Below are 11,910 nucleotides of genomic sequence, written 5' to 3'. Positions count from 1 at the left end.
CTTGTTTTAAAATCCTAGACTTGAGAGACAGCATCAGCAGAATAGGCAAGTGGGCAGTGGCCTAGAACGTTAGAGCAAGGGATATCATTCCTAACGACGAATGTATTTCTGGAATTTGGACACTAGATCTGTTCATGTGCTTAGCTTACTTTGTATCAGTGCATATAATCAATTTTAGCCTTTTATTATTATTTTTTTTAAACAGATTGTCCTCCAGGATTTAGATAAAAAGGAAGGAGGTCTTCATGACATATTAACTATTCTTACTATGAAAAGGTACCAGAAATCCAAATATTTCCTTGTCTGTGCATTAACTCACTGAGTGCCTATGAAAAGTACATTTGAGAGAAATAGACTTTTTCTGCTGCTGAACTTCATCTGAGAATTGATTATATTTTCTCTCTAAGAAAGAGCAGCAGTTAATTATTTGTGGGACTCTTGCAACCTGGGTATGAATTTGTGGGGAATCTGTGGTTTATCTTTTTCTGCCTTTCCCAAAAGCCATGTTAATGTTGATTCTTGATGTCCCTAAATAAAATTTTTCATACATGCTATGTTAAGATCTATTTTCAAGACTTCTGGTGTACAATATGTAAATATTTATTTCTCTCTTGCTTAGGGATGGATCCTTACATGTTACCTGCACAGATCAAGATACAGGAAAATGTGAAGTCATCACTGTTGAAGTGGCATCATAGTTTCATTTGAAAGGAGACTCTTTTTGTTGGCTTGTTTCCCGTACGTACATACGTGTGTGTGTGTGTGTGTGTGTGAGAGAGAGAGAGGGAGAGAAAAAAATACTTTTAATGAGCCATTGCAGACTGGAATAAATTAGATAACAGCATTTCAGCACCAAATCTTTTTTTTTTTTAAGTTACAAATGAAAATATAATGCAAAAGGTCACCCCAAACTTTCAGATAATAGAGAGAGTAATGCAAATCCCCATCTATCTATCGATATTTAAGTTTCCAAAAGTGACACATCCAAATGTTTTTATTATTCAGTAACGGGTTTATTACAGAATGAAGACTTTTCAAATCATATGATTTAAGTTAGGGGTTCCTGCTTCCTATCTCATTAACCTAATAGAGACATAGACCCTTTTGGAACTGTTGATACATCAGTCATAAACAGCCAACCAGTGAACAAGCAAAAATCAGTCACCTGTTTGTAGTTGGGTCCTTAAAGTTTGTACCAAGTTGTATCAAAACTTGAGTAACGAAACTGCTTCTCAAGACTGCAAGGTGTGATCCCTTTTGGAGTTGAGAGTCCTGTGTGCAGATTTTGCTGTTCAAGCTAATGTCAAATGGCTTTGTGATCACTACATGGAAAACCTGTATGAGGGAAGACATTCGTGTGTATTTGTTTACTTATGGAATAGCAATAAAATGGTTTTATATACATGTTGATGCACACTATACTTAATGGCAGGGATGCAGACAGCTTTTTCAAACCTAGTACGGTAAATTCAGAGCACTACTACCAATTTATGGTGGATAGAAACTTTAGTGTGTTTTGCTGCTTACAGAGTACACTAGGTATAATAATTGAGTTAACCAGACAAGTGCAATTTTTACAGTACTTGGGATCCAAGTTGAGAGGCTTAGCACCAGCAATTTTCAAAGATATCAGTTCACATTGATTTCAGATCAGTACCAATTCAATTCAAGTGGGAGAAATGTTAAATGGTTAAAGTTATAACCCTGATCGATGCAGTAGTACTTCACCTTGACATTTAAAGGGCCACAAATATAAGGATTGGAGAGAGAGGCTGATCTAGTGCTTAAGGTGCTAGGATAAGACTTGAGACCCACACCCAATTCCCTGCTTTGTCACAGACTTCCCATCTGTCCATAGATATGTCACTAAAACTCACTGATACGTTCCCATCTGTAAAACAGGGATAACAGTGTCACGGAAACACAGGATCGGTGCTATCTCCACAGCTTTGGAAGAGTCTCTAGGAGGAACCCTGCAATGTGCTAGACCCCCAAGGGATCTTACTCTTCCTCCAGGGTAGGTCATGCCACAGAACTGCCTCCTTGACTGAACCTCTGGGTATCTTGCATACCTCAAAACCTTTTCCTATAAACCTCAGGTGTCAGTTCAACCATAAGCAGTAGAGCCTTTTTTGATCTGTTTAGAGTCCCCAGTATCAATTTATCAATCTGGCTGTATGCCTCTAAAGCTTGGGCATTGAGGGGGTGAGACAGCAGAACTAGTCCACAGGGTCAACCATGTACAAATTGCAAGTCTTTTCAAAGCCTGTGACGTTGGCATCTCTATCCACCCCTTCCTTGAACTGAGGCAACAATTTGGTATCTAGGCTCCCTGTGGGAATTAGCATCACGGGGTCTTTCTCCTCTTACCCCTCAATAGGTTCTGTTTCCCCTCTGCTACTCCATATTCAGTTCATGCTTTCTCTGCTTCCCCTGGTGCTTTTGCTGATTCCCATGGTCAGGTCGTTCCTTCTCAGTCAGCTAGCTCCTTTGCTCTCAGCTCCAACTCCCACCACTTCAAATCTGTCAGTGGGAAACCTGGTCATAAGGACACACTGCTGGAAGGGGAAGTGAGTCTTGAGGATGCTACGTGGCTGCCTGTGTCCCTCAGACCCTCTTGGAACGAGGCCTCCGGGGCTGACAGTGTACTTGTGGCACAAGGGGTGGGTTTGGTGGCTTCCAAGCCAGGCTATTCCATTGGGGGAAGTGTGAAGGTCAGGCCGCTGGTCTCAACTCTCATGCCCCAGTGTATCCAATTCACAGGGTATACGCAGAGCAGACCCTGAAGCATAATCACTTTATCATGCCCGTAGGAGGTGGCTGGGAAAAGGGTCTGGGGTACCAGGACACAGATGCTGGCAAGGCCCAATGTGGTGGACCCAGATCAGTTTGTGCCCAGTGAATAATCCTGAGGGGGAGCTTGGACCCTCAGTTAAGGTGCCTATAGCGAGAATGTGCGTGAAATGGGGTGCCCAGGAAGGGTGCACAAAGGCTGGAGTCAAGGACCTGCAAAGGTGCTCATGGGAAATTATCTGGATGACTGGCCAGATGGTGCCCAGAATGGCTTGATCCTTACCAGGAGCCAGAACCACAGAGTACCACCCTGTCCGGACCCATAATCACACACTACCAAGCTTGGGGCTAGCGAGCTTCTGACTGAAGAGTGTGCTCCCTGGGACAGGGCTGCATTGGGTTAAGACAGAGAGGGGGAAACCAAGGCACAGCCAAGAGGATTGTGACTTCCGTCCCTGCCAGCAAGGAGGGACAGGTCATACTCCCTGCCCTAGCAGCTGAATTTCAGACAGGACTGCAGGAGGATATTCCCCTATCCCCCCCCTTAGACAAACCGAGGGCCATGGCAGGCTGCAGTGCTGCAAACTTTCTTAAGGCTGACTGCAGGGTAAGATTCCTGTGGGAGAACGGATTCCTGTATAGGGAATGGGTTCCTCCCCAGCACTGAGGCTTGGGTCATCAGGAGACAGTTTGTGGTTCCTTAGAGGTACTGCCAGAGGCTATTGTAGCTGGCCCATGATGTCCCCCTCTCAGGACATCAGAGGATCCAGTGCACCAGGCAAAAGCTGCTGCAGAACATACTGTTCTAGACCTTTGATGCAGTCAAGCAGTACTGCAAGTTCTGTGATCCCTGTCAGAGGGTAGGAGTAAGTGTAAAGCAGCCCTGAGACAACTGCCCATCATAGAGGGAATCCTTCCAGAAGGTGGCGATGGACATTGTGGAGCCCCTTATCAAGGCAACCCGGTCAGGGAAGAAATACATTATGGTGGTGGTAGACCTAGTGAGTGGCAAACTCAAGGCAGTGGCTCTGTCTTCTTGCAAGACAGACGCACTGCTGACCATTGTCAGTAGAGTAGGGCTCCCCAGCGAGGTCCTTACAGAGCAGGGGAATAATTTCATGTCAGCCCTTCTGTGGCGCTTATGGGAGAAATGTGGGGTCTGGTACACCTGTGTCTCTGCACATCACCCTCAGAAAAATGGTATGACCACCCTGTGCATACCTGCTCATCTGGCACAAAGACCAAATGATAGTTCTCATCCATTTGTGATGGGCCTTCTAAGTTATCAAACCATTCAATTAAGTGAACTATGTGGTGGAACTGTCTGCCCCGGCTCACAGCCACCAAGTTGATCACGTCAATATGATGAAACCATACTTTGACAGGGAGAAAGTGGTGCTGGCAGTGGGAGAAGAACAAGGAATATCCCCTGGTAGATTTTATGCCTGAGATGGGAGCCAGGCCTCTTCTAGAATCAATTCCAGCAGGCCTGGGCTCACTAACCTAGCTGCCTAGCAGGTGTAGACAGGAGCCCAATCTCCCATCAGATGTTCCCCATTCAGAGTCACTGGTTCAAGTGACCCAGCTCAGAATGGTCTCGAAGAGGGAAGAGATGAGACATTGGGAATTTTCTGTAATTTTTATGAAGCCTATGTGTGCATCAGTTTCCCCTATATTTTGAAAGGCTTCTCAGTGGAGGAAAAAGAAAAAAATACTTTCTCTGGGGAAAGTATGCATCCGATGAAGTGAGCTGTAGCTCATGAAAGCTTATGCTCAAATAAATTGGTTAGTCTCTAAGGTGCCACAAGTACTCCTTTTCTTTTTGCGAATACAGACTAACACGGCTGTTACTCTGAAATCAGTGGAGGAAAAAAGACTGTTTGGGAGATACAGGTATGAATGTTGCCTAGCTGTCTGAATGGGTCATTAAAAAGGACTGGCGGAGCCAACCCCATATCAATGGAAAATCCAAAAAGACAATTGAAAAGCCAATCACCAGGCACTGACACCTAGCAATTAATGACCCAGAGGGAGATAGATTTCCCTGCTTCTTAGCAGGGAAGCTGAGCAAAGATCCCAGCTCAAGAACAAAGGATTGGGAAAGTGTGTATAGGAGGGGGCAGGGAGGGGAGACGAGGTTGCTTCTGGAGTGAGGTAGGAGGCTCTCACCTGGGAACTGACCAAGGAGGTCAGACTGAGAGAGACAGAGCCTGAACATGGGAGTTCACTACAGCTTGGTTAGGCTCTGGGCTAACCAGGATGATCTATGCCAGGGGTGGGCAAAGTTTTTGGCCCAAGGGCCACATCTGAGTATGGAAATTGTATGGTGGACCATGAATGCTCACAAAATTGGGAGTTGGGGTATAGGAGGGGGTGAGAGCTCTGGCTGGAGGTGCAGGCTCTGGGGTGGGGCCAGAAATGAGTTTAGGGTGTGTGTGGGGGGGGCTCTGGGCTGGTGCAGGGGATTGGGGTGCAGGGGGATGAGGGCTCCAGCTGGGGGCACTGGGGATGAGGGGTTTGGGGTGCAGGAGGGTGCTCAGCGCTGGGACCAAGGGATTCAGAGGGCAGGAGGGGGAACAGAGCTGGGGCAGGGGGTTGGGGCGTGGGAGGAGGTCAGGGGTGCGGGGTCTCAGCAGCGCTTACCTCAAGCAGCTCCCAGAAGCAGTGGCATGTCCCCCCTCCGGCTCCTACGCTGAGCCGTGGCACCGGCCAGGCGTCTCTGCACTGCTCCGTCTGCAGGTGCTGCCCCTGCAGCTCCCATTGGCAGTGGTTCTCAGCCAATGGGAGCTGCGGGGGTGGGGCTTGGGGCAGAGGCAGCGTGTGGAGCCCCCTGGCTGGCCCTACGCATAAGAGTCGGAGTGGGGACATGCTGCTTCTGGCAGCCGCATGGAGCCATGGCACAGGTGGAGCTGGGCAAGCCCCCAAACCCACTCCCTGGCAGGAGCTTGAGGGCTGGATCCAAACGTCTGACAGGCCAGACGTGGCCCACCCCGGTCTATGCTTTAACTTTCAGTTCTCTGTGCTAACCCCCAAGGGCTTCCTATGTTGTGTTCCAGCTGACTTAATAAATGCTACTGTTTTAACACCACCATTTGAGCGCCACTGCAAATGCTTGGTACAAGTCTTTGCCAGCAGCCTTGGTCAGTTGGACTCACTGAACAAAGCTCACAGTGTGAATCAGGAGAGCTAAAACCCCACAGGTCTCAAGGAGACTGTGAGGTAGCATGGCCTACCCTGGAGGAAGAGTGAGAACCCTTGGGGATCCGGCACACTGAAAGGATTCCTCCTAGAGCCTGTTACAAAGCTGGGGGCATAGCACCAATCCTGTGGATCTGTGACAACTAGTACTCTATTTCAGAGTAGCAGCCGTGTTAGTCTGTATCCGCAAAAAGAAAAGGAGTACTTGTGGCACCTTAGAGACTAACATTTATTTGAGCATAAGCTTTCGTGAGCTACAGCTCACTTCATTGGATGCAAGGTACTCAGATAGTACAATCTAAAACTTTTATTCAGTGGCGAAATAAATGCACTTGATCAGTGTTCCCAATAATTCTTCCTACCTTCCTAACAAGAAATGGACTACAATGGTTTAGCAATCTAAACACTGGGTTTGAAGTTACTAGACTCAGTGGAATGAATTGCAGGTGAAATCCTGGCAAATTTGTCTTGATCCTTTGAGGGCTCCATTTGTGGTATACAAAATTTTAGGATAAGACCTTAAAAGCTCGATCTCCCAGAGGCTACTGAAGCCAATCTGGGAGATTTTAGGCTGCTAAAAGTCCGGTCAACAGTGCAACAGGGGTAAGGCAGGCTCCCTACCTGCCCTGGCTCCATGCTGCTCCCAGAAGCGGCCGACATGTCCAGCAGCGGCTCCTAGGCAGAGATGTGGCCAGGGGGTCTCCGTGCACTGCCCCAGGCATGGACTCCATGGGCTGGGAACAGGGAACCACAGCCAATGGGAGCTGCAGGGGCGGTGCCTGCAGGCAGGGGCAGCGCACACAGCCACCTGGCCGCCCGTGAGCCTAGGAGCTCCTGCCAAACATGCTGCTGCTTCTGGGCACCGCCCAGCCAGAACCTGCACCCCAAACCCCCTCCCACACCCCAACCTCTTGCCCCAACCCCCTCCCAGAGCCCTCACCCCCTCCTGTACCCCAATTCCCTGCCCCAGCCCTGAACCCCTCCCACACCCAAACTCCCTCCTGGAGCCTGCACCCCAATCCCCTGCACTAGGCTCAGCCCAGAGCCCCCTCCCACACTCCGAACCCCACCCCTCAGCCCAGAGCCTGTGCCCCCACCCCTGCCCCAGCCCTGTGAAAGTGAGTGAGGGAAGGGGAACACAAGCAATTGGGGGGAGAGGCTGGAGTGAGTGGGGGCAGGGCCTTGGGGAAGGGGGTGGGGCAAGGGTGTTTGGGTTTGTGCGATTAGACAACTGGCAACCAGATCCCAGGGTAAGATAATGAATTGCCCTGGGCACCTCTCCACCACTGCAGTGTGCTGGCTGTGCACCTACTCTAGAGGTGGCTGTGTGATTCCTGAATGTATTTAGCTTTGCAACAGACAAAGAAAACAGAACTGATTATTTTAGTTTAAGCTAATAGCAATGAGACTTACTGTATTGTAGGCACACCAACTGTTAATACGCTCCTATTGTTTGTCAGGGTATCTAGCTAAATGGAAATAGATCCTCTTCTGAAGGGTATTCAAATATAATGGAATTGTTACTGGTCTGGAAATTCTGGTGGGAAAATTCATGCCATTGACCAGCAGGGCTTTAACAATGTGGGTAACATACAGACGTCCTGCAAAATCCAACAAAATCTTGGTTCTTTTTCCTGTAACAGCTTCAGCATTCCAGCTTTGGCTAAGCACAGTGAATAAACTAATTTAGATACGTTCTTTCACAAACAATCTTTCTAAATCCTCTGAGACTGTCTCCTTTAGCAAACACAGAAGGTTTTTTAGAAGCAACAGATTGCCTACTTTTTATCCCTTTTCTTTCCTGTTCAATGGCAGCTGAACTTATTGGTAAAAATCTTTATACATGTGTAGAGCAGTGTACAAAGACTTCTGCCCTGGTTTAGTCCTCTGTCATCCCTTGACCCCCCCCAAAAAATGAACAAGCAAACTGGAGGTCAGTGCTCTGTTACTAGAATAAGAATTTGAAATTAACCTGAGTCCCCAGAATGATACCAGGATCTGTCCAGCAGGAAGGTCATGAATTGGAAGCCCCTTTTAAATTTTTTTTTTTTGGGTGAACAATTGGTACTGTCAAAGTCAGATTCAAGACTCACAAAATTTGTCAGACCACTGTGTTTATTAGCAAAGCGCTTTGCCAATGCACCCAAATATGTGAGCCTCCTGCAAAAGCTCAAGCTAACTTATTTAAACAGATAAGGGAAAGCCAATTTAACATGAGACAAAAGGAAGCAGAAACTGACAAATATACATACATATCTTATTTGCACACTAACGTTTACCAATCTCCTAGCTCAGTAGAAGCTCTAAGTTAATTAGTTTGAGGACCCATTGTCTCACACTCCTTAATGTTTCTCTTCCTGACAACTATATTTCAACAAACCCTTCAAGCAGCATTTCTTTAATGAATTGTAATTTCAATATAATTCATTCTACTTTCACAATACCTATCCACTGACTGCCCAGGTCTAAGACTTTATAATAGGGCAAAAATGCTTTTCTGGGTGTGGAAAGAGCCCAGTGGCAAATAAAGTGCAGAAAGACAGAGGCAGAAAGGAGTGGGAGAACCCAGGAAGGAGACAAAGAAGAAAAAAGGACTGGACAGGAGACGAATTTGTGGTAATGAGAAAAGAAGAAACAATCAGTTGTGGAGCAAAGTGCCTTTCATAAACTAATAGTTTCAAATAATGTTAACTTTCTAGTGCCTTTTCAATGCACTATATTACATGCTGAATGTCTCAGAGAAGCTAAAACCTTCATTCCTGGCACCTACCCGCAGCCCAAGCAGCAACACTGTCCCACAAGGATACCCCAACCTTATACATTTTCAGAGTAAGAGATAATTAATTGTCAGACCTAGTCCATCCTGCTGTCAGTGCAAGTTTGTTTTTTATTGTATATTTACTAATACATTCAGCTAGTTTACATGTTCCAAGTGTTGAGACTTCTACCACTTCCGTAGAAATTTATTTTACAGGCTAGTAGATCCTAAAAGTGACTACCTTTTTCTTTACAGTTTTTTTAATTCTAAAACAACTCTTCTCTGTCCCCAGACATGCAACTTCCTACTAAAAAAAACAAAAACAAAACAAAACAAACATTTTTTGATGGTAAGAATGAGAGTTGTGGCATATAAATGTCCCCGTTGAACTGTGCAGTAGAAAGCAAACTTTTCAGCCACCATTTATTGCTGAAGTATGTGTGCGTTGAATGCAGAAGGCTCTGTTATTTATTTAAAATAGTACCTATGGGATATGCATCTAATTTCTGAGAGACGCTGTTGTTACTGAACTGCCAGCTTTCACTGTTTTGGATTAATTTGAAGGCTGGTTCAAAAGCAAGCCCTTCTTGCAAGGAAGGATATTGTAATGCAATGTCAGAATAAGATATTTAAAATTTCACTCAGAACTGACTATTAAATGAATCCTGTGACAAATCCAGAAGGCACTGATCAGAATATCCCTATTTTAAACCTCCCCCCCACCCCAAGCTTGGTAACTGGGCAAAAGCATTGGTGCAACCAAATATCAGGAGCCTTGGAGCAAACTCAGTGGTTTGATCATTGGCCTGCTAAACCCAGGGTTGTGAGTTCAATCTTTGAGGGGGCCATTTAGGGATCTGGGGCAAAAATTGGGGATTGGTCCTGCTTTGAGCAGGGGGTTGGACTAGATGACCTCCTGAGGTCCCTTCCAACCCTGATATTCTATGATTCTATGAAATGTATCATATAGGGTTGCCGATTTTGGTTGGACATATTCCTAGAGGTTTCATCACAGGACGATCTTTAATTAAAGATCAATCTTTAATTCCTGGGGACAAGGAAAAGAGACAGATTTTTAAAGGTATATAGCTCCCTAGCTGTGTCTTTAGGTGCATAAATACCTTTAAAAATCTGGCTCAATGCTCATGCCTATCATTGTTTCAACAAGAAAATGAAGGTGTTATATAGTCTCCAAAAATGAGGGGATCTGGAACTATTTTTATTAACAAACAGCCAAGCCACAAGTCAATCATGCAAACCAGTGAATAAAGCAAACTCTCTGTGAAATGAAAACAATCTTATGATTATTCCCACCCTCAGCTCTCTCAGGTGGTTAAGGTTATCCCTGCTGGTCCTCCACCTTGCTAGGGGGAGGAGTACAAGAGTGAATAGCACCAAGGCACATGGTGTCAACGCTCACCAGGCTGCAAGGGGAAGAAGTGCTGCATTTGAGTCCAACAGAACAGCAGCACTTCTTCCACCTGCTGATGTGGGTTGCGGTCAAGATGAACTGGAACAGGGGTGGCCAACCTGAGCCTGAGAAGGAGACAGAATTTACCAATGTATATTGCCAAAGAGCCACAGTAATAAGTCATCAGCCCCCCATCAGCTCCCACATCCTGCTTTCAGCACCTCCAACCAACTGGCAGCCCCCATGGATCAGTGCCTCCCCCTCCCTCCCTGCATCTCCCAATCAGCTTTCTTGTGGCATGCAGAAGGCTCTGAGGGGGGGAGGAAAAGGAGTCAGGGCATGGCAGGCTCAGGGAGAGCACGGGAAGGGGTGGAGTGGGGGCAGGATAGGTGCCAACTCTGTGGGTGCTCCAGGGCTGGAGCACCCACAGGGAAAAATTAGAGAGCACCCACTGACAGCCAAGCTCCCCTCTTCCCCCACACCCAAGTGCACCGCGTCCCCACTCCTCTGCCTACCTCCCAGCGCTTCCCGCCGCCAAACAGCTGTTTGGCAGCACTTAGGACTTTCCAGGAGGGATGGGGGAGGAGCAGGGACGCAGTGCTCTCAGGGGAGGAGGCGGAGAAGAGGCGGGGCAGGGACTTGGGGGAAGGGGGGTGGAATGGGGGCAGGAAGGGGGTAGGGACTTTGGGGAAGGGGTAGAATGGGGGCAGGGCGAGGGCGATGTTGAGCACCCACCAGGTACAGCAGGGGTCAGCGGCTGGGGCAGAGCCAGGAGTTGAGCAGTGAGCACCCCCTCGCCCACTGGAAACTTGGCACCTGTAGCTCCAGCCCCGAAGGAGTCGGTGCCTATACAAGGAGCCGCATATTAACTTCTGAAGAGCCGCATGTGGCTCGGGAGCCAGAGGCTGGCCACCCCAGACTAGATCAGTGAATCGGGGAGTCACAGACTATCAGGGTTGGAAGGGCCCTCAGGAGGCCATCTAGTCCAACCCCCTGCTCAGAGCCGCACCAACCCCAACCTGCTCACGGGGGAGGGAGGTGTCGGGGCTCAGGCGGGCCAATCCAGAAGAGAAGCCCCCTTCTCCCCAAGCCTCCGGAGAGCGGGTCTGCAGCACGGACACAGCCCGCGGCCCCGCAGAGCGTTTCCAGGGGCGAGGCGGTCCGCCAGGGCCGCTGGAGGAAAGACAACAGGCCGGGTCTGACTGGCGACGGGCTGGGGCCGCAGCAGGCCGTTGCTAGACCGTGCACACGCCGGTTTACAGGCAGGCGCAGCGGCGGCGGCTGCGGAGGAGGAGGAGCTGCTGGGCTGGGTGGCAGCGTTGTTTCCATGCGGTCAAGCGGGGCGGGGGCCGAGCACCCTCCGTTCCCGCCAAAGCTGCTCAGCCCCGCCCAGGGACACGGCCTGCCCGCGGGCAGTCCCAGAGACACGGGGGGGAGGGGCGCTCGTTGGTGAAGCGGGGCTGGACTCGAGACCGAAGGGCCCCCACGGGAGGCAAATGACCCTACTCCCCCAGAGCACGTTTCAGCGCTAGTCCCGCTTAGCTGAGGGGGGAGGGGCGAGACTCTAGTCAGCGTTTGGCGGGTTCCCCCCCCCATCTTAAAGAGCCCCTCCCCGGAGCGGGGTGCTCACCGCTGAAGGGGAGGGTGCGCGTGGGAGCGACGCCAACCGCTCGGGAGCGCGCGCGGAGGGTGAGGGGGTCTCCCGCCGCGCCGGGTGGCCTGGGGGGCGGTCGCGAGGCGCCTCCCTCCC

General features: G+C 48.9%; 1 protein-coding gene and 1 long non-coding RNA gene across 3 annotated transcripts in view; one reads left to right on the top strand and one right to left on the bottom strand.

Annotated features, from left to right (window-relative positions):
- The window catches only part of HSPA14 (heat shock protein family A (Hsp70) member 14), a 26,546-nt gene extending 25,144 nt beyond the window's left edge, over positions 1-1,402 (top strand). For both annotated transcript variants that reach the window (XM_077836298.1, XM_077836293.1), the window contains exons 13-14: positions 206-276; positions 620-1,402. In XM_077836298.1, coding sequence (XP_077692424.1) covers positions 206-276; positions 620-698 — 150 coding nt within the window. In that variant the 3' untranslated portion in view covers positions 699-1,402. The remainder of the gene's footprint in view (positions 1-205; positions 277-619) is intronic.
- On the bottom strand, positions 1,241-11,910 carry LOC144276331 (uncharacterized). The gene is made up of 3 exons (XR_013348226.1): positions 11,791-11,910; positions 10,170-10,285; positions 1,241-1,335 (listed from the first exon to the last, which is right to left on the bottom strand). It is a non-coding gene; the product is annotated as an uncharacterized LOC144276331 (long non-coding RNA).

The sequence above is a fragment of the Eretmochelys imbricata genome, chromosome 1 (assembly GCF_965152235.1).
Source record: "Eretmochelys imbricata isolate rEreImb1 chromosome 1, rEreImb1.hap1, whole genome shotgun sequence".
Taxonomy (NCBI): domain Eukaryota; kingdom Metazoa; phylum Chordata; order Testudines; family Cheloniidae; genus Eretmochelys; species Eretmochelys imbricata.
This window is presented reverse-complemented; position numbering and strand designations above follow the sequence as displayed.